Raw genomic sequence first — 21,537 nt, 5'->3', positions numbered from 1 at the left:
TCATGGGCCAGACAGAAAACCCACCACCTGATGGCGAGACTGTTCTTTCAGTTACCACTGAGAGCTACAGGAGTTTTTAAATTTCGTACAAATTACCAATTCTCGCTCCCAGGGGAGAGGCGTCAGAGGCGGCACTGCTGTTCCAGTGAACCCCTCACGGCTTCGCACCTCTCCGGACAGTTGTAGCTTCCCGGTGGCTGGATCACCGTAGTGCGTGCGTTGGGCTAGGTCCGCTTTTTCACTCCTATTTTGTGTCCCCACTAAGTAAGAAAAGCTGCCAGCCCGGAGCCCTGCTCCGTCCCCTTCCCGGCTGAGGGAACCGGCCGTCCTCTCTCTTAAGGCAGCGTCCCTCGCTCTTCCTCTGCTCTGACAGGAACAGCATAACGGGGCCCGCCCTTACTTGGCCCTCACCACCGCCTCAGCAGCGTTTTAATAACACAAGCGCACTGGGAGCGGTTTGTTGCCTTTTACCGTAGGGGAAAAGGCCGGGAGGACCGCGTTTCTTCTTTTCCCTGAGGCGGGACAGCTCTGCCACAGCACCACACCCCTGCCTGGCGGCTGAGGGGAAGGCAGACTCCATTTCCCGGCGTCCCTTTGCAGCACGGCCGCGCCTGCGCCGCCGGCGGGGCGGGTGAGGCGGGAAGGGGCGGTGCAAGATGGCGGCGCTCGGGGCGCTGAACGCGGTGCTGGTGCCCACGCGCCTGGCGCGCGTAGCGGGAGCGCTGTGGGGCTGGCACGCGCGCCGGGGGCTCGGGCAGGAGGCAGGGGCCGCCGGTGGTACGTGAGGGACGTGCGGGGCATGCGGAGCGTGCGGATCGTGCGGGGGTCCCGCCCGGCCATGTTCCTAGGCTGGTGGCGACCTGGTGGTCGCCCCGCTCTCCGCGGAGCGTACCTGCCGTTCCCAGCGGGGCCGAGAGCTGGGACGCTGTGCCGGAGCGAGAGGTGGTGGGGGTGTGGCGGCGAGGGCAGGAGTAGGCGCGGGGGGCTGGCGCGGGGCCTTGGTGTGAGGGGAGAGGGAGGCAGCGTGACCGCGGCCGCTCCTTTGCCCCCGCTCCTCGGGTTATGACAACGTGCGAAATGCCACCCCCCTGCAGAAGGAAAACCCGCCAAGCCTTCCTTCACGGATGAAGCGGTTCAGAACCTGCTGTACAAAATGACAGGGATCAACCTGCAGAAAGTTTTTAGGCCGGTGAAAAAGGAGCTTACACCGCCCAAGTACAAGCTGATGACAGAAGCTCAGTTGCAAGAGGTAGGCTGCTCGGCTTCGACTAGACCTGTGGGCTGGGTTTAGCAAAAAGTCTGTCAGTCCATATTTCTGCTTCCTTCAGTGCTGCTGTTGAAGACATTTTGGTTTCTTTCCTTTGTTTCAAATATTTTCCTAAATTAGTGTAAATCACTGTTTCTTCATATTAAATAGTCTGTTTTATTTGCCCAGTCTTTCTCGATTTTTAAGGAATGGGGAAGAAAATTGGATGCCTTTTTCCTTAAGTGGCAGGTTCTCTTTTTAAATCCCCTTTCTTTATGTTTCCTAATTGTGCTGAGAATCCTTTGATGACATTTTTTACTTGTCTGACCATGGTCTAGGGTGACAAATGGGCCTGACTTAAGCCAGGTCTTCTGTAACCACAAACAGAAACAATTGATAGTGACTGATGCTTTGGGGCAAATTTACCATGGAAAATACATGAAATAGACTTGGTGTTTGTGGTAGTGTGTGTATATATATATATTAGTTTTGGAACTTCCTCCAGGAATTTGCCCAAGTTACATTGGTGGCACAATGTTCACATGTGATCATGTACCTGGAGACTGAATTATAGTGTCACTTCTTCTCAAATGCAAAAGAAAAAAAAACCCTTAAAAATGTCTCTCTAAATGAAGATATTTGCCCCAAGACTGTATGTTAGCTTTCCAATAGGATGGAATGATTTTTTTTTAAATCATAACTTTTTTTTTTAAATCATAAACTATTTTTTTTTTCAAGGCCACAAGAAAAGCCATTGAAGAAGCTAAAGAAAAATTAACCATGCCCCCTGTTTTGAATGAACGAAAGCCCATTGATGATATCTTAGCAGAAGACAGATTCCTTGAAGGAACTGAAACTACAAAATACATTTTACAGATTTAACTTACTCCACTCCACATCGTGTAAGTAGCAGTATAGTAGTTTAAGAAATTTTACTTCATTTCAAATTAAGCATTGGGTTTTAATAAAATACAGTAGTTTGCAAAAAGGCCATTGAGCTGTAAATTCAGTCCAGTACAATACAATACAAAGACACACATTTCTATGGTTGCTTCTTACTGATACTTATAAATTACATTCCAGTGTACAAAAGCAGGCATGAGAGAGGGGAAACCTGTGCCATAGTTAGTTAAGCATTTTAAAAGTAGATGCTTATGATATTGTAGGCCGGCTGAGTTCTTCCGTAGAATTTCTTCCTAGAAGCTTCTGTGGAATTTGATTCCTTAAATACTTGGTGTGGACCAAAAGAGGGAGCTAATTCAGAGTTGCAAAGATTGGTGGAAACCTGAGTAAATGAATGAATGAATGAATGAATGGGAAAGTTGTGAAGAAACTGTTGTCAAATAGAATTGTGGAGTATAGTGAGGAAGAGTTTTTTGCATAATTAAACATCTGGATTGTCAATAAGCAGCAGTAGTAAGAGGCTGGAAAAATTCTGGACAAATAGGATCCTGAGAAGTGTCTGGTTCAAACATGCATTTAGTGATGAACCTGGGAAATGAACTGTCTAGTCTTTGATCTACTACTCCATCTGAAAGCTCTCTCCAAGAACCTGCTATTTATTCTTCTGCTTCATTTATTGAAAACTTCCTCATCTCAACAAGTTTTCTCACCTGCCTCCCAGAATCAAATTTGCTTGTGAACAGGTCAGAATACACTGTTTCATTTTTACTAATTTTTGTTTTGCTCTTGCCCTTGATTCTAGCACCTGCCTCTGAAACAAAAGTTGGAGAAGCACAACTCACTTTCATTCTGCATTTAGAGAGTGTTATGGAAAGCATAAAATGAGGCCAGCAGCAACACTAACCCTGTTCTCTGGGTATTAGTTATGTTACCTGTCTGAACTTCATGGAGTGCAGCTTTTGGTCTAGGTGCATGCAGCGTTATGTCATACAGTAAAATTAAGATGCAAATATGGCACTTCATCAACTAGGAGAAAGGGCAAATCTAGCACATAGCTACAATTAGAAACCGGTTTTAGTGTGAGTTTAGGTATAAAGGGACTTTGGCAAGTATAAATCTTCTTTACAATTGTTCTGGCTGCAAAGAGAAAACGTTGGGAGATAATGCTCTCTTTTTACCTTCCTTTCAGGAACGTTTCATTGTAGTTAGAGAAACAAATGGTGTATTACGCAAAGCAACCTGGGAAGAACGAGATAGAATGATACAGATATTCTTCCCACAAGAAGGGCGCAGAGTTATTCCCCCAGTGTTATTCCAGGATGAACACCTTGTGGTATGATCTTTTTGGTTTTCTAAACTGATTGGTTTTTAGTTAATTGTGTTCTGATTACGAAGCTGTGCTACTTGGGCAGAATAGCTCTCAAAAAGCCATTCTGCTTGTATGTTTTAAGCTGCATGACTCATTTGAACAATTACAAAAAAAAAAAAACAATTACACAAGTTACCAGTGTAACTTAATTAAGTTTCAGGTTACGTCCAGGTAAATGCTGAGTAGGTGTAGATTTTCTGTCATACTAGAAATCCACATTTGTTACACATTGATGAAATTGTATTATGCATAATCTGAAAATGTGAACTGCTGTTTCAAAAACAAAAATCAAGACACATTTTATTCATGTAATCAAGAAATTATTGTACTTATATACATTTTTCCTTGTAATTAGGGGGACACTCACTGTGTTGCCCCAGAATAGAAATGTTGTGGCTGGTGTTCTAATTTTGGAGAATTAGAATGGTGTGATACAGAATCTATTCCTGAATTTGAATTGTTATTTTAGACTGTGTTTCAAGCAAGACCGTCATGAGGATGTCCTTAACATGTGCATTGCTCAGTTCGAGCCAGATTCACCTGACTATATCAGAGTGAGTTGACTTTTCATTTTTCTAGTATAAAGTAGTTTATTAATGAAGTATAGATTACCTGTCATCTTGTGATGAGGTTTTTTTTCCTTTCAGAAAAGTAAATCAGGATTCTGTTTTAAGTGATTTTCTACAGTACACAAAGAACTAGAGATGCATAGAAATAGTCTTTATATAGTATATTTGGTCTCAAACTAGAACTGATGATAATGCCCACAAGTGGCCCCACTCAGAGCTGTGCTGCTAGAATCATTCTGACTGCTATGTTACTTTTTGATAGGACCAATTAGATAATCAATTAGATATTGATGAAGTACACCTGAGAGCTCTGTACAAAAATGACTTTTTGACGAAGACCAGGTACAAAAATAGACTTCTAGCTGAAGTATTTAGTAACTCCACAAGATTTTTGGTATATAGTATTTAGTTTTCTTCTAGCATAAAGATGTCTGTGCTTCGGTACTAAGAACAGAGTAATCCCAGTGGTACCTTTGAATTGTAATGTATAAAACTTTAAGGTTGCATGGTCCAGCCTATGGCTTACTCCTGCACTTCAGTGAGGTGTGAAAATAGATTAATCGGAGTCAAAGGAAAAACTGCCATCAGGCTGCAATTATGCTAATGAAATGAAGCCTTTTCTGTGTATAGGTTCATCATCGGACATATGAAGACATTGACAAACATGCCAAGTATGATCTGTTGCGGTCAACACGACACTTTGGGGGAATGGTGTGGTATCTAGTGAACAGAAAGAAGACTGATGGCTTATTAATAGATATGATCCACAGAGACTTGTGAGTGGTTTTTTGTAACTTACTATTTCTGCTTATCTAAACAAATAGAAAATAAGTACCATTGTTTGAAAATACAGTATTTGTGTAAGATGTATACAAATCTTCATTTGCATGCAATTTTGGGCTGTAACTTTTAGCTCTATAGATCCTGAATAGAAACACCAATTACAGTTCATGAAGTGTTAGGTTGTTAAAACAGAATTCTGTACAAATTAGCCTTTTGTAGTTGTTGGGTTTTTATTTTTGTTTCTCATGCAACTGGCGGTATACTTCTAGCTCTAGGCAATGCTGATCTTAAAGCCTAACAATTTCATCCTAGTGAACTCAATTTTGCTTTTAACATTGAAAGACTCTGGGTTTTAGAGCAATTCCTAAGTACCTTAGGAACAGATAGACGAAATTTCATTTTAAACAGATGGATTTCTAGAACTTACTCAGATGTAGTATTTTTTTCAAAATGTCACTAGAAGAAATTACCTGCCACACACTGACTTTTGGCTTAGGCTTACCTTTATGTAAAACACCTGTTCCAGTTTTAAATTCACCTGAGGGCCAGGTGTCAAAAGCTTTCTAATTACTTCTGTAAATAAAGCTAATTCCTGCAGTGAGTGTTAAAAAGTTTTATTTGGCACAGCTGTTCAGCTTCATACTTTTACTAGGCAATTGTATTTTTCAGAGAGATTTCAGCTTACCACTACTGAAAATACGCCAGGCTGTGCATTCAGATGCCTATATTTATATTGTTAAAGCAGTAGTGTTTATAAAATCTGTGCTGTGCGGACTATACCACAAAGTATGCTTGTATAAATACTCTAAGAAAGGGTAATTTGTATCAATGGTTATTTTTTAAGGCTGGAAGATGCTACAGTTTGATTACCATTGTATCATATGCTCCATCCTGAATGTCAATCCGCAAAGAAGCTAAAGAAGGGAAACTTCAAGGAGTTGATCTGATCAAGGTATGCTTTTCTAATCTTAAGGATACTTACACTACAGAGAGAAAGCTTTTTTAACAGCAAGAAGCCTATTTATTTAGTAGTCAGACTTTCTCATTACCTAAAGAAGAGATCTTTGACTAGAACATGCATGTCAGGCTGTCTGTTGGGGGTTTTTTTGAAACTCAGGAGTTGCACCAGGATTTCAGTTGCCAGCTGGCAGATATGCCGCTGGAATAGTAAAATCTCATTATGCAGTTATGCTCTTAGTTGTATATTAATCCCTCTCCTACCATGTTTGGCAGGTATTTGTGAAAACTGAATCACAGAAAGAAGGTTATATACAACTGGCCCTCCAGGCTTATGAAGAAAGCAATGGCTACTTCTACAGCATCATGAAATAAACCTTACCTCATCATAATTTTCAGTCTGTTTAATAAACATCTCTGTACAGGATTACACAATAAATACTTTAAACAACTGCCTACTTCTAGAATTTTTTTTACTAAAATGTGTAAGAATTGCTACAGGCGCTTAATGTTTTTTCAGAAGTTCTGTAAACTACTAAACAGCAGTTTTGGCTCTTGTTTTGAAGTGACGAGAAATTCCATTACTGTTGCATCTTGAATCTAAAGGATTGCACACCAATTAATTTTACTTATTGAAGTAAGAGTAGGGTTTGGACAAGCTTTGTTTACTAAAGTGTATAATGCCATACCATTGCCTTAAGACGTTTTGTCTGTTAGATCTTTTAGCTAAAAGTGCTGTCTGGAAGAGTAACTGAGCTACTGATTGTTAGCTACTATGCTCCTGTTTCAAATATATATGGTATTGATATTAATCTGGAGTTACTATTAAGTAAAGAACTGAGGAGTAGAGTGTTTAAAAGGGTTTATTGAACTGCTTTGATAGGGGAAAACATTTTTTAGTATGCACTGGAGCACGCCTACATCTTGAATTTCAACATACTGGAAGCTGATTCTTATTGTACAGTTTGCTGGGTCTACCCTTCTTACAGATACATGGTCCGCTTGCAGTATAAAAATTGAATTAGCTTGGAGCACATAGTCCACAGAACTTCATTCCTTTGTTTGGAGTAATTGATTTGGTCATTTGAAAGGCATCTTCACTCATTCTAAGATCTCTTCATCCCAGATTGATATCTGTGGTATCAATATCCTCCAGATCCAAGTTATCCAAGTCATCCTCCAAGTCCAGCAGGGTCTAGGAAAAGAAAACAGCAGATGAAGGGGATACTAATGTGGGTACACATTAGTCAGTGCATGTCATGTATGAATCTGGAGGATGTATATGCATCATTCAGCAAAAATATTAGAAAATCAGGTGGGAGAATAAGCTGGAGAGAGCTTGCCTCTTGTATGAAAGCACCTCTTAGCATCACAATTCAGCTGTGGTTAGACTTCACCTTTTGTTCCTTGTCAGGAACAAGGCTATAGGAACTGATCTATTTTTGGTGCACAGTTTTTCCTTACAACAGTAAGGGGGGAAATCACTGTACTGGTCCTAAGCTGACTGGGTCTACTAACTTTAATATAGAAAGTGCTCTTTCCCAGTAATTTGATTTATTTACATTAATTGAAGTCTAATGTAAAATGAATTAGTGCTGGTACTTCTTAAAAATATATTTCAGATACCTTTTGATCTCTTGTTGGAAGTGGATCAGAATTCTGCAGAACTGTCTTCATCACTTCTTGTTTATGAGATGGAAATGGGTTCTTCAGCTTTCTTCTAATGGAAACAGATCACCTTAAGCTCTTTTGAATTTAAATTCTTTCAGCAAAACAACTAACTAGCAGCAGACCTATAATTCCCCTCTCTCCATGGTTCTCTTCCAAAGTTGTTCTCAGTAATTCTTGAACCAATTCTTAAAAAGCCAGTAAGTGGTTTACTCTTCACTGCACTGGAGGCTACTATTTCCCCACCCAGTTTATTTAAAGCACTGGATGATGGAACTGAAAAGAGGCTTCAGAAAGGATCAATTAATTTCAAATACTTCAGTGCTGTTGTAAAGAAAGGGATTTTCAAATTCCTCAGGAGGAAAGGTGTTATGGGCTGCTTGAGACTACACAAAACACAGCATTTTAGCAAAGGCCCTCAGTCTTAGTGCTGTCATTGGACTGTGTTCCATACCCTGCAATGGTTTAATACTTATCCTTCCCTCTTCCCAGCTGCATAAGTTTTACGTATCAGTTAGTATCATTACTGAAGCAATAGTACTATTCAATTAATTGTATTTAGATTTCTAATTATTTCTGACAAAGTTTCCCATATCCAGCATCAGCTCCAAGAGGCAACTTTTTGAAGGACTTTCATGTAGTCAGAGTAGTCTTGTTTTCAGCTTCTACAGCATAATACTTCTAATTTGTTTTAGATAACTTCTGCAATGCTATTTATCTTCTTTAACAAACGTGCACACAAGGCAAACTCGAATAACTGAAAGTTGGTAAAAAGAATCAGTTTGAGTTACTTCAGGTTATGAGCAGACATACTTTCAAGTAATTAAGCAGGATTCCTAGGCTGTTGGTTATGGTAATAATCTTATTCAAATAACCATCCACAGTTAGAATATAAAGCAAGTTTAACTGCTCTGATATGCAAGAGTTTCCAAGGGTTCAAATACTGAGCTTTCAGGAAAGCAGCAGCAGTTGAGGCAGTGTTTGCATGGTGCAACTGAAATTTTTCTTCTGCAGGATGAATTACATTTTAAGACTCTATGCTTACTCACACTAACAAATGATGACTTGATATAAGTAACCACACAAAAGAACTTCACAATCAGGAGTAACAAAAGTAGATTAAGAAGAGTCTGAGGCAAATAGGACCATAGAACTCAGCTGCAGGGCTAAAAAATCAAGCCAATAAGAGCATATAATTTGTCCCTTATCAGTGAAATGTTCTTCAGGGTAGATGTTTATTGGTGCAATAGCAGAATTGTTTCTTTCTAAGAAGAGTTTATTTATCATTCAGTAGTAACAATCACCTGAGATGCCGTTCCTCTAGAAGGTTCAAAGCCTTTTGCCTCTTCAAGTAAGTTTTCTTTCTTCATTTGGGCTAAAAGTAAGAAAAATAAATATCAAAACACATGTTCATGTAATGTATCGAGTGGATGCAATGACTTGCTTAAAGCTGAATTTCCACAGCACAGAATATTTTTCCTCTAGAGCAAATAGGAGCTTTCATTTTTTACTTACAGTGACAAGGGGATATTCCCTGGCTGGCCGCAAGTCTGCAAGACTCTGTTTAACGTATTCTTCAGCAACAAAAGCTTCCTTTAATCCAGGGAAAAGTTTTCATATTCTGTAGGATCTGCAAGCGACTCAGCAGCTTTTTGGTTGACTTTAGAGAGATTCTGCCCGCCACAATTTTAAACAACCCTGGAGATAACAGACACAGTTGTCACATACAGCTGAATCTGCACAACTTATTCATGCACTGCAACATACTTTTGAAATTACCTTGAAACTTGGCTTGGCAAATACGTCCGTGCAAGAAAAGCAGCTTCTGGGAGACGCCCAGTTCTAATCAGGAGTTCCAAACATGAATCAAGCCTTGAAATGTTTACAAAAAAGTTTCAATATAAAGGCAATTGCTTTTCTGTTAGGTCAGCTGTTTATGCTGATTGTATTACAGTGCTTTAATTTCAGATTTTGGAAGTAGGCAGCCATCACAAGATAGAATCAGCTTTTCTGAAAAGGCACGTGCCAACAGTCTTCTGTAGCAAGTTTTAAGTCTGCTGTCCTTAACCATTTAAAGAACCTGAAGTTCTTCACGTTTGGGAAAGCAGAACATAAGGCACATCTCATGTTTGCTACTTACTTTCCCTGAAGGAAGTAGGCTCATAAATGCAACGTTGTTCTGCCATCTTTTTCCTGCTCCTTCAGCAAGCTTATTCACCATGTTAGCATTTGTCCTGAAGCTGTTGGCCAGGAGCCAGTAGTCCCTCCGTAGTCTTGTGCATGGTGGAGACACTCCTGGGCCAAGCCAAACTGGCATTTGCTAATGGCAAGCTCAGCAAGTTGCTTCCATTTCTGTTCTGACTAATGGTACATAAAAGGGGAGAAGGAGGGAAAGAAAAATAAAAAATGCTCACATTTTTGAACAGCATTTGAAGAATTTTCAGATCAATCAATACAAAAATAAGTCTAACTTGTGAAGGTACTGTATCCCATCATTGACTTGTCCTTCCCTTTGACTTCCCTAAGATTACTGCAGCTTCAGAGCACAACAGAGCGGAGTGCTATATGCCTGATGATTACACAGCTATACCATTAACATCCCCAAGTACCATTATCTTATCTTACAGGGTGTCCCCTTAGATTCATGCTGATACTCAGAATTATCATCAATCACCAAAATGTATATGCTTACCTCTGCTTCCACTGCAAGCTGAATAGGCCCTATTTTTAATTTCTCAAGTTGAAGAGCAAGTTCAAAACGATGCTCTGGATCTGTAGATACTGCAAGAGCTTGTTGTTTGAAGCCCCTAAAATAAAAACCAAGTAAGTATGAATGATTAACAAGATTTTATGCTTGCAGATAAAATGATCTGGTTCTGCTTAGCAAATTCAATTAGAAATGTGAAGAAAGCAATTTAATTTTTTAAAACAATGTTGTTTTCTTGCCTGTTTTCAAGAAAATGTGCAACTCTGGTTCTCTGTTCTTTTGGAATAGTGGGAAGAACTTTATCAGCCATACCAAAATCTCTTCTCATCACAGCAGTTTGATATTCCAGCACTGAGACCAACAAAGAGTAGCTAACAATATTTAGCTCCTTATCACCTAAATAAAGTCGGTTGTCCTTAGGGATATACCCCAAAAGGTACATTGTCCTGAAACAAAATAAAAAATATTTATTTTTATAGATCAACTACCAAATAGTCTATAAACAAGTCCAATAATTCTTATAGTAACAAAAATACTGACATGAAAAATTCTACTTTTACTATAAACACACTTTTATGTAACACTGTTTATTCCCTTGAAGATTACATTACTTCCTCAGAATCTGAATTACTATGATATGCAAGAAAAAAATAGTTATGCACTTCAAGCAGGTGGCAAGGTTCCCCTTGCTCTGACTTTGGTGAAAGAACCTTTAACACTTGCTTACAACCCAAGGCAGCAGCTTACCTGTCTAAGTGGGCAATAGTGACAATTTCTCCTCCAACATAGTAGTTGAGTCTGTTCACAGAACTGGTGTAAATAAAGCAGTCACCTACCCACAACCCTGTTTTCACAATCTCCTGAATCTCACCAAGAACCTGCAAATTAAGTTTGATTTAGTTAGATATGTAAAAAAGTACTTTAAGACAGCAGTAAGACTACTATATTTTCAAGTTAAACTTATACTTCAGTAAATAGTTGGACAAGATGCAAAATATGTTGAGATACAGATTGGAAGGTCTTAAATAATGGTCTTAGTTTTACAAAACTGCTGTACCTTATGAAATTTCTACCTTAACTAAATCAAATAGAAATTCAGGGAACAAGCACCAAACTAAGCAATAATCCATATAATCAAAGAAAAATTTCACAAGGAAAGTTGTGTTTCTGAAATTTCACGGCATGAGGGTTTTTTTTTATTTAACTTGCTCTCAAGTTTCAGTAACATTTCAAAACTTGAAAATTGCATTAAAAGTTTAAGCAATGTAAACATACTACCTGAGCATGTGCTTTAAATGTAACTTCTGTAAGTCTGTAATACAAACTAGTAAACAGATACCTGAAGAGACATGCATCAAGGTCCTGTCACACTGGGCTTCCAAAAGGGATACAGTCCCCAGGGAACCCAGATAAAATAGTTCCTCAACTACTGGGAAAAAAAAAACCCAAACAAAAAAATGTTCCTCAAGCAGATGTATACTGTGTATACTGCACTCCAGTGTTCTGGAAACTACAGTTTATTGGGACTTCATTATGCCCTAAGTTTGCTATACTCTGCAAAGACCTGCTTCAATCATCTCTAATCCTTCTCCACTTTTTAAAACAGAAGGTACCTCAAAAGCATCTTCAATTCCATCTTCAGTGACACCTTCATGGGTTTCTTGAGCTGCTGCAACTTTTTCTGACAGGTATTTCAGAATGAAGAATGACTCTTCTGTAGCGATGCAGACGAGCTCACCCGAGTCAGACCAAAAAATCTATATCATCAGAATCAATAATGGCACTGTTTTAGAGACCTCAGGTTAAGAAAGGAGGATGTATATATTAGGTTAGAACATACTAACTCTAACAGAAGCTTTGGAACCTGAGAAACCAACATGCACACAGATTATTTTCCCTTTCTGCTACAAGACTGAGATAGACTTAACAAGTTATTAGTTTAAAATTGACAGCTTGGCTTAATTCAAGAATATCAGCAGTCTAGTAGAAACAAACAGTAAGTAAACAGAGACAGATAGGTCTCTTCAGTCCCACGTAGACACTTACGTGTTTGGGCTGAATTTCAATTCTGCGAATCAGTTCTGTGTTTTCCCAATCATAGAATGCCAAACCATTTACAGATCTGACACCCAACAGGAAGCCACCATAGATTCCTGCAAGAAAATAAGAGGTGAAAAACTCCAAATCATGCAAAAAATGCACCAATATATATATTTTAAAAGCAAATACTTACCTTCTGCTCCAAAATCAGGCTTGAATGACTTCTTTTCTTTGAAATTTTTAAATATCTTTACAACACTGTTGCTCTCCCTGATTGCATATCTAAAAGATAGTGAATTGTAAAAAACAATGATTAAACAAACAAACAAGCCCCTGAAATATTATTTGGCTTCCAAAGTGGTAAATCACTAAAATCACAAGCTGCTAATAAACAACTGCATTTCATTTATCTTCAAAAATTAGCAGAATGCTACAAATGGGAAATATTAAAGCAGGACAGTAACTGAAAGTTCAGTATCCACATAGGTTTTAGTCTTCAAGGCAGTTTACAGTTTGTACAGGCTGAAAACTAGCAGCAGCAAATTTAAGCTAATAGAAAGGAAAAAAATCTGCAACACTTACTCTGAGAATCATGTGCCCATACAAACTCCTGTGCAGAACCAAAGCTCTTGTGTTCTCAAAGCCCATAGCTGTGTAGATGATGTATTCACCATCACCACACACTACTACAAACCTATAGCAGGAGAAAGATGCATTTGTCAGACATTTGTGTTCAATAGGCATGATCAAGTAGACAAATTGTATGAAAAGTTAAAAGGTCCCTAGCCCAATGTAATCACTGCAAATGCAGACAGAATAAAGAGCTTCATGTATTGAAAAACAACACAGAACTGGATTTTCCTCTGCATCATGTAGTCAGGCTACTTCCTATGCCCTCTTCCTTCTGGCCTCTACTGTACAGCTCTTGTGCCTCGTGTCCCTTGAGCTTTTATTTTTAGCTCATTTATTAACAAAAAAACAATTCAAATGAAGTGAATAAAATACAGTTTGCTGCTACTACCTTATATGTTTTGTTTGCATACTTTTCCTCTACCTAGAATGTCCAACTTGTCTGTTTAAGCAGCTCTTACAGGTGAAGCCCATTCATTGCTCTGACTCCACTGTCTGGCTCCAGTACACGTGTTCTCCACAGGCCCTCAGCCACCAGCACAAACACAACTCCCTTTCCACTCAATGATGTTTTCCAATATAAAAAAAAAAACAAAAAAACCAAAACGTTTCAGTATTCTGTTCTAAAATCCGTTACCGTCCATTGGGGTTGTGTTGAATTGTCTGAGGGTAGATTTCACAGCTCCCCATATCCTTTACAGCCAGTGGCAATCTTTCTCCATCTTTGATTTCAGCATCTCCCATAGCTTTTAAGTTAGCCTGTTGGACTTCAGAATGTTTAGCCCAAATAATTTTTCCATTTGCATCCATGGACATGGCAGGTTCTTCACGACCAAGCTATGAAGCGTAGAACAACAAGTTAGCAGATGGAGAAAACACATTCTTGATTTTCTTTTCAGTTGAACATACTTAGTGAAATACCCTGGCTCTGTCTAAAAAGGCCAGGTGAAATGCCAAGTTTTCAGCATTTCACATGTTTTCACAGAAGCACAAATCAGTTGCTCTGTGCATGTGGACAGAACTGAATCACCATTTCTCATTAAAAAACATTAACTGTACCTTAACAATAATGCTGCCTTCATCATATCCCAAAGCCACATTATTGGATCCTCTTAAACTGGCCACACACCACACTCTCTCCATGCCATAGTTGAGGGTGCTTTCCAGGCGGTAAGTGCTTGAATGCCAAATGCGCACAGTTCCTAAAGGAACAGAGAATAAATGTCTATTATCTCTTCCTTTATTTTCTCTCTCTCCTGGTGAGGGCAGGTGTGTAGCCACACTACAAAAAATAGCTCTTGTCCTTCACATGTACATCAAAAATACAAAAATTACCATCTTCTGAGCCTGTGATAAATGATAGGCAATTCAGGATGGAAGCTGACGCAGGACACATTTTGAGCATGTCCTTCCAGTGTTTGCACACATGTTTTATTCTGCATAAAAAAAAAAGAGATGGAATTACAGGTACAGATAATAAACATCTTGCTACACTTTTTACCTTTCTTTCTTGAGAAAATCCCCCCAAATCCAAAATTTGTCTGAAAACTATTTTCTCTAGATTTCTTCCAATGACATTTACTTCCAAGATGATGCAAACAGCTGCAGCAGACATGCTAAAAATTGTGACTGTACTGAGTTAATTTTCTCCTCTCCAAAGAAAATATTTCTTTCCCTTGACATAGCTGCTTTCCTCTGCTTACAGATGGGTTTCTGCCTATAAGACAGGCTTTCTCAGAGCTATGTAGCACAAGAGAAAAAGCAAAATAGCTGAGTTCACTGCAAAAAAAATCATCTATTTTCATCTAATTACAAGACAGATCTAATACTGTCACATGGTGGTAAAATTTCTTGCACTGTTATGGAAGAGTCATTACTGGAGCACATATTTAAAATGAGCAGCACTGGCTTTAACTTCTGAGCTTGGATTTACCCTAGGGCAATATGCTTTAACATCCAGAAACATGTAACATATTTGGTCTTGCCCTTCTGGGCCATTCATACACTTGTCCACAGGAAGAACTTATGAGGCTGTAGGTTCTACAGCAGAATTGAACCCTGGATTCAATCTCTCCTCCCTTGTAGACCATTCAAACAAGTGACCTCAAACCACTGCAAACTATCAAGTAGAAGCATATGCATGTGGTGCATGTGCACACACATACCTGTGTCAAGGTGTATGGGATGAGAAAGGAGAGAGGGAAGGGAATAAGGAAAAAAAGGAAATAAATGAATGACAAGTGAAAGTATGGAAAGCACTGATACATGAAACAATATTTGCATTTCAAGATAGAAGAGGAGCACCTTAATCTACAGGAAAGGAAGTCCAAAAGGCAAGGATTATTACTTTATGACAAAAGCCCTCATGGATAACAGAAAACTTACGCCAAATTTAATTCTACAAATTAACTTTGAAGTTATTTAAATTCACAAGCAGGTTTTCTCAAGGTGTTAGCTAATTATTTTTTTTTGCTTTGCAAACGAACAAAAGTTTAAATGAAGAGTTCAACACATACCTGGTAATTCCCAGATCTTAACCAAACCGGTCATCTGCACCTGAAATGAGATAGCGGCTTGTCTCCTCCACTGTAATAGTCATGCAAGTTCACTCCTTTCTCATGGCCTTCTAAAGTGAAGTTGGGTGAAGAAGAGCCAAGCTGCCACACCTGCCCAGAAAAAACAAACACAACAACAAAAAAACCCAACTGCATGCAGTTATCTCTCTTTTGTATCCCAGCCAACCTTGCCAAACCAAGCAGGCAATGCAGATGTACTTTACAATTCCAAAGATATAAAATATGGAATTCCAAAGATGTTGTTTTCTTAGGTGCAGAGCCTGCACAACTGCTTCATCAATCTACCAGTACTCCACAAAATAAACAGAAATAACGTGCTGAGATGCACACTGTGTTCACACCTTCAAACAAGAAATTATTTATTTCAATTTATTTCTTAAGGACATAAAACTATACAAGACACTGTTTGTAAGCAGTAATATTTATGAAATTAAAAACTAAACTTAGAAAAAGTAATCAACTATTTGTGCCTACAGGGGTTGCCCTCACTGTGCCCCGATTTTTATTATTTCCAGGTACTTTCAAATGAATGACAAATCTCATTCTAAACTAGGACTCAAAATTAATTAAGTTGTAGATATACTGCTATTTTACCATGATTATCACATCAAATCAAATCAAATCAAATCAAATCACTATTTATATGCACCTAATCTCACTCAGCATCTGAAGGATGCATGAAATCAAAACTGGCTTTCACAGTCAATATGCTGATAACAGGAAATGTAAGGAAGTCTCACTGCTCAGGTGGCTGTGCAGTCCCAGATATGCAGATATGTAATAATAGCTTAATGGCAAATGATGCTCATGCAGGGTCTCATGATGGAAGCATCTTTGGAAACAACTCGGTAAACAGAGAGCCAAGGACATGAAAATAACGGGAGAGATGCTTTACTCTTTGTTTAAAAATGTATACAGGTAAAGGCCTATACCCCCTATAGTTATATATATATATACACTTATATATACTTTCAGTCTCCCACACCACTCATTGACAGTATATACCTTTACCCTTCCCCAATATTCTGCATAAAGCAATGGAAATGCAGCACCTAAGTTGAAAGAATAACATTTCAGTGGTGAGAGGTGACAAGTAATCTTGTAAATTCACTGAATTGTTTCAAAAAGGAGCTCAGTAACTCACCAACAGTCAGGTCTTTGTTCAATAACTATTCTGTTACTGCCATCCTCTTTTAAGAATTCTGACCAATTACCCATAAAGTATTACTGGTTTCTGTACTTTGTCTAATAATCACTTAATGACAAAAAACCCAAACTACAGTTTCTCTACCTTGATTGTCCCTGTCCAAAGAGGCACTGGCAAACTGAATTATTGTCTTTTGGGTTTATGACAATCTGCATGACATAATGGGGTGTGTCCCTTCAAACACCTGAGAACAAGGACCATTTTTTATCCCAGTCCCAGAGTTTAATGAGCATGTCATCTGTAAAAGCAAACAACAAAAAACCAAATCAAGACACAGTTAGTTTAACAGATACTAATATATGTTTAAATAAACCTTTTTAAACCACATAATCCTTAATATCATCAAGTTAAAGGCTCACTCATGCCTCTCCCGTGAAAGGGGGCACTGCTAATATTAGATATTTTTTTCATCTGCAAGAATAGCAGATGAAGCATTCTTTGAAGGAGGACCACAAGTTTCTGAAAAAGATTGTCCAGTAAAATGGTGATGAATCTAAGTAACAACTACATCTGTCTTAAAAAGGGGAGATTAATTATTAATCTTAAAATCCTGGGCACTTTATTAAGGAATTGGACTCAAGCTTTCTTCTGCAGCATCAGAGAAGAGCACTAAGAACAGGAAGCATGCTCAACTAGGCTGGCTTCCCAGAATCTTTATTTTCTGATTCAAGTATATGACATCCAACAGCAAAACTGTACTGAAAAAAATACAGATGACATTACATTAAAAAAAATTATTGCATCTGGCATAGAATTAAAACAAAATGACAACTGCCATGTTGACTACTTGCTCAATGGATTCCTTTTTCAGCAAAAAAATCTGCAATTCCTTACTAGACAGAAAACAGAAGCCTAAAAATAGCTGGTTAATAAATATAAAAATATACCAAAGAACTCTTACCGCTGCTAGTCAGTATGAAAGGCTGGGTGGGATGCACAGCAATACAACGGATGTAATCTGAATGTGCTTCAAACATGTGAACTCTTTCCAAAGTGTTATAATTAAAAACTCTAATTTGCATGTCATCCTATGAAAGGGAAGAAAAGCCACCATTAAATATGACTCTGTACAAGACATATTCAAAGGCAGGATAGCTAAAAAAGCCTCTAACAACAAAATGTTTACATTAATTTCCTTTCTTTCAATTTTTCTGCACAAAATGGACAACAATTTTCACCTGTTTTGATGTTTGAAACATCATGCAGCTGTTTGAACTCTCAGGCTGTCAAAGAGGAAACAGTGCTAACTTATGCACACCTGAAGTAACTGAGACACAGCAGTACAAGACAAGCAAATGAGAAAAATTTTTTTACTCTATGTGTAGGGCAGAAGACTAGAAAAATAAACTGAGACAAAAAAGTTGAGGTATTCCCTCAATTTTGAGAAACCAGATTCCTTACATCAAGAAACACGTTTTACCAAGACTAGAATGAAACTCTCTCCAAGTGGACTCATTGAATAAAAGCAGAGGTTTTTTCTAGGGGCAAGTAAAGCTCTAAAAAATGTATCTGTAATGTAACCTGAAGTTATTCAGATCAAATCATATTATTATGTGATGTACAAAGGACTGGTATGAAAATAAAATAATGACATATGGAAATCACAAGATGACAATAGCTTACAGCTCCTGTAACAACCCAGTTCTTTCTTGCCACAAATTTGGCAGCTCTCACTGGCAGGTCACACACTTCAAAAGTCTTCACCAGAGTCTAAAAATAAAAACAATACATTTGTAGCACAGCAGCAAATGCCTGTTTCAAAAGAATCTATCTTTTCCTAATTGTCCAGTGTGTTGACTTTGGCAGCTCTCCAAGAATCCTACAACATAAACATGCACACAGCTCTCCAAGAAGGAAAACACTTGTCTGCTCTGCTCTTTCAACATGACATTTATGTTCACCCTTCAATCTTAACTCAGCCCCAGCTCTGAACATTTTTGGAGCTGCTGCCCAATTTCAACTATGCTTGATAGATAGGTAGAGGTTTAACAGTTCCTACAACCTTCACAAATACAGATGGCAGGTACAAGACAGAGGAAACTCATCTTTCAGAAGGAAAGGGATTAGTTTGCAAGGAATCCACAAAGGAGACAATTCTGAAAACTAAATTTATAGCCAACGAAACACCATTAAAGTCACAGCTAAAGAAACTCTTTGTCTATTATTGTAGTGACTTTTATAATAAGACAGGGCACAGTACAAATAGTGACAGTGATCTAAGATTCTTCTTGTGTATCTAATGTTTAAAAATAAGAATTTATAGATCTGTCACTTATGAATAATTCATAACAAAAGGACTCCAAAATCATCACCTGTGTTTCATGGTTCCAAACACAGACACTGCCATTGTAAAGGCTTGCCAGCATCCATGGCTCTGTGGGATGCAAGTCCACACTCTTCACCCGGTCAGACCGAGCTGTCAGTTTCCGCTTTATATCAAGTCGGAGAGGCTACGAAGTGAAAGAGTTGAGGACATGAAGTTATTCAACATAAACCTGGCACAGAAATATGAGGGAAGAAGGAATGCTGAAGTTAAACCTTAAAATAAAAGCAGTCAACCCTGCTTTTTCAGGCAGAGAGAGGACACCTACTCTTTTCTATCCATCTGCTTATTCACTTGTGTAGGGTTTTCTAAAAACATTGCATCTCCACCCATGCCAATAGGTCCATTTAATTAACTTATATGAAATTGAGAATTTCATTTTCCTGATGTTCCTTGAACAACTAAAACAAAGCAAAGAGAACTTGCTTCTAATACAAATGACTGAAAATGAATCTTCCTACCTCACCTAAAAAAACAGGTGGAAAGCCCAGTTATCACAATAGAACACAACAACACTTGCTCATTATAAATATATTTTTGTTCACAATTCCAACATCATGTTTTAAAATTGAATGCTGTGTCGTAAAAATTAGGGGAGGTAGAAGTTTCTCTTTCCCTTACAAAGAAGGCTCTGATCTTCCACTTTCTTCCCTGGCAATGTAAAGCTTGGGTATTTAAAGGCCATGAGGACTAGCAAAGTGATCTTCTGAAATACTTCAGGTTTTATGGAGTTGTTTAGACACTCACAAGACTGTTGAGCCTATTTCATGCTGCTGACACATTCCCTTAGTGAACTGACCAAATAACATGTGTTTTATCAGAATAAAATTAATATAACTTGAAGTTACATATGTTAGACACTGTGAGAAGCTACATACCTATTGTGTAGTACCGATAACTTTTGGATGGGAGAATGAACTTGTGGTGTATTTCTCCTGCTATAAATACTTGATATAAATAGGCAAGATAATTGCATGTGATTCGGTGCTTATCCTTGGAACCTCATTCTTATCTACTGCTACGAAGGACCAGTCTATGGATGATGAAAAAGATTAACTACAATTTACTCAAAACACTCTTGACAACTGTTAGGTCTGTTCTGTGAACACCGCAGCTGTAACACAGCCCAATGGATCTGCTCTGTGACTCCCAGCGTAACACCAGGAGCTTTCGAGTGCCTCCTTCTTATAAAGTTATTTAACTCAATCACAGGAAAACACTACGACTTTTTCAAGAGCAGGGAAACCCGAGACAAACAGAGCGAGGAGACCCTGCACAGCCATGCCGGGCCTGTCGAGCCCCAGCCAGACCCCACTCCCTTCGGGCAGGGTCGGAGGTGTCCCCAACGTCCCCACGACGCCCAGGACCGGTCCCGGTCCCGGCTGGTCCTGGCGGGGTCCCTGGCTGGTCCCTGCTCAGCCCCTCAGCCCACCCGGGCCTCGGCCTCTCCAGTTCGCACCGGACAGAGCAGCAGCTGCCCCACCGCTCCTGGGGCCACCTTCACCGCATTCGCATCGGTTTTTCCAGCCTCCCGCAGCGGGGGCTTGTGCAGCGGGACCACTCGGCCCCGCCTCCGCCGGGTACCAACAGCCGCGGCACCCACAGGGACAGCCCCCCGCCCTCCCCTGGGCCGTACTCCCGGCGCCGTCCCTCGCCCCGCCGCGCTCCGGAGGGCAGCGGGCCCCGCACTCCCGCACTCACTCACCATGGTCCGGCGTCGCCCCGCGGCAGCACCGACGGCTGAGTGAGTCTGTGCGCCCGGGCGGCCCCGACCCTCCGACGTGGAGCTTCCGGACACGCAGCTCTCGCGAGAGCGGCGCCGGGAGCTCGCGGACCTCGCGAGAGCGGGTCTGCGGCCCCATGAGGGCTGCCGGGACGTGCAGGCGGCAGCGCCTCAGCAGCGCGTGCCGGGCAGGGCGGGAAGCGCGAGGCGGCAGCGCAAAGAGCCCGGATGTCTCCAGACGTCCGCGTCTGCCCGGGTGCCGGGGGAGAGCTACCGGGAACTGCCCGGCTCTGACTGACGAGGAGGGTCCGCCGATCCCTGCCGCCTGCTCCGTGGAGTCTCTCAGCGTTTGCAATGGCAGCTGTGGCCAGAGGGGTCGTGTCCGCTGTGCTGAGCGGGACAGCGCCCTGAGGCAAAGCTGTGGTGGGTGCCCAGGTTGCCTCTCGCTCAGTAAGGAAGAGGCGTGTGACTGGTCTGCCCTGCAGGGCCTGTAGGTGTGCGGGGCTCTGTGGCGGCACGTTTCCCCTCCTCATCTTTTTGTCAGCCGAAGCTGCAGCTCATGCGGCCCCAAACACCGTCTGGTGGTCACGTTATGGCGAATGTGAGATTCTGGGAAGCACCAGAGCACGAGGAACCACTGCTGAGAAATTTTCTCCTAGCACTGCTGCCCGGTTGCAGTGCCATGCAGGTTTAATTACAAATAGCGACCACCACATTTCATTGTATAAAGGAGAGGAGTAGCACAAGGGACATTTACATTCATAGGGATTCAGTTAAAGAAAGTACTTGCTTTGATACAAGTCTTCACTTGGAGATTAGGAGCCCTGTGTGCTCTA

The 21,537-nt window shown here is 40.2% G+C and overlaps 2 protein-coding genes across 2 annotated transcripts; one reads left to right on the top strand and one right to left on the bottom strand.

Annotated features, from left to right (window-relative positions):
* Positions 1-643: 643 nt before the first annotated feature.
* On the top strand, positions 644-6,280 carry MRPS22 (mitochondrial ribosomal protein S22). Its single transcript, XM_030455998.1, is given in 11 exon segments — positions 644-777; positions 1,095-1,249; positions 1,985-2,111; positions 2,114-2,148; positions 3,339-3,480; positions 3,987-4,072; positions 4,718-4,863; positions 5,715-5,779; positions 5,782-5,822; positions 6,104-6,169; positions 6,171-6,280. Coding segments are annotated over 11 exon segments (1,011 nt in total). The 5' UTR covers positions 644-656; the 3' UTR covers positions 6,198-6,280.
* A 394-nt stretch (positions 6,281-6,674) lies between these two features.
* On the bottom strand, positions 6,675-20,878 carry COPB2 (coatomer protein complex subunit beta 2). The gene is given in 32 exon segments (XM_030455997.1): positions 6,675-7,022; positions 7,454-7,525; positions 7,527-7,547; positions 8,800-8,870; positions 9,007-9,105; positions 9,108-9,193; positions 9,275-9,367; positions 9,636-9,652; positions 9,654-9,725; positions 9,728-9,856; positions 10,188-10,302; positions 10,442-10,648; positions 10,950-11,080; positions 11,816-11,959; positions 12,249-12,355; positions 12,436-12,524; positions 12,821-12,873; positions 12,876-12,936; positions 13,510-13,709; positions 13,932-14,074; positions 14,208-14,226; positions 14,228-14,315; positions 15,397-15,413; positions 15,415-15,441; positions 15,443-15,538; positions 16,740-16,748; positions 16,750-16,776; positions 16,778-16,893; positions 17,557-17,683; positions 18,279-18,365; positions 18,968-19,105; positions 20,684-20,878. Coding segments are annotated over 32 exon segments (2,742 nt in total). The 5' UTR covers positions 20,687-20,878; the 3' UTR covers positions 6,675-6,944.
* Between the last annotated feature and the right edge of the window lie 659 nt (positions 20,879-21,537).

The sequence above is a fragment of the Calypte anna genome, chromosome 9 (genome assembly GCF_003957555.1).
Source record: "Calypte anna isolate BGI_N300 chromosome 9, bCalAnn1_v1.p, whole genome shotgun sequence".
NCBI lineage: Eukaryota > Metazoa > Chordata > Aves > Apodiformes > Trochilidae > Calypte > Calypte anna.
Note: the sequence above shows the minus strand (reverse complement) of the source record. Positions and strands in the feature narration are given on the sequence as shown.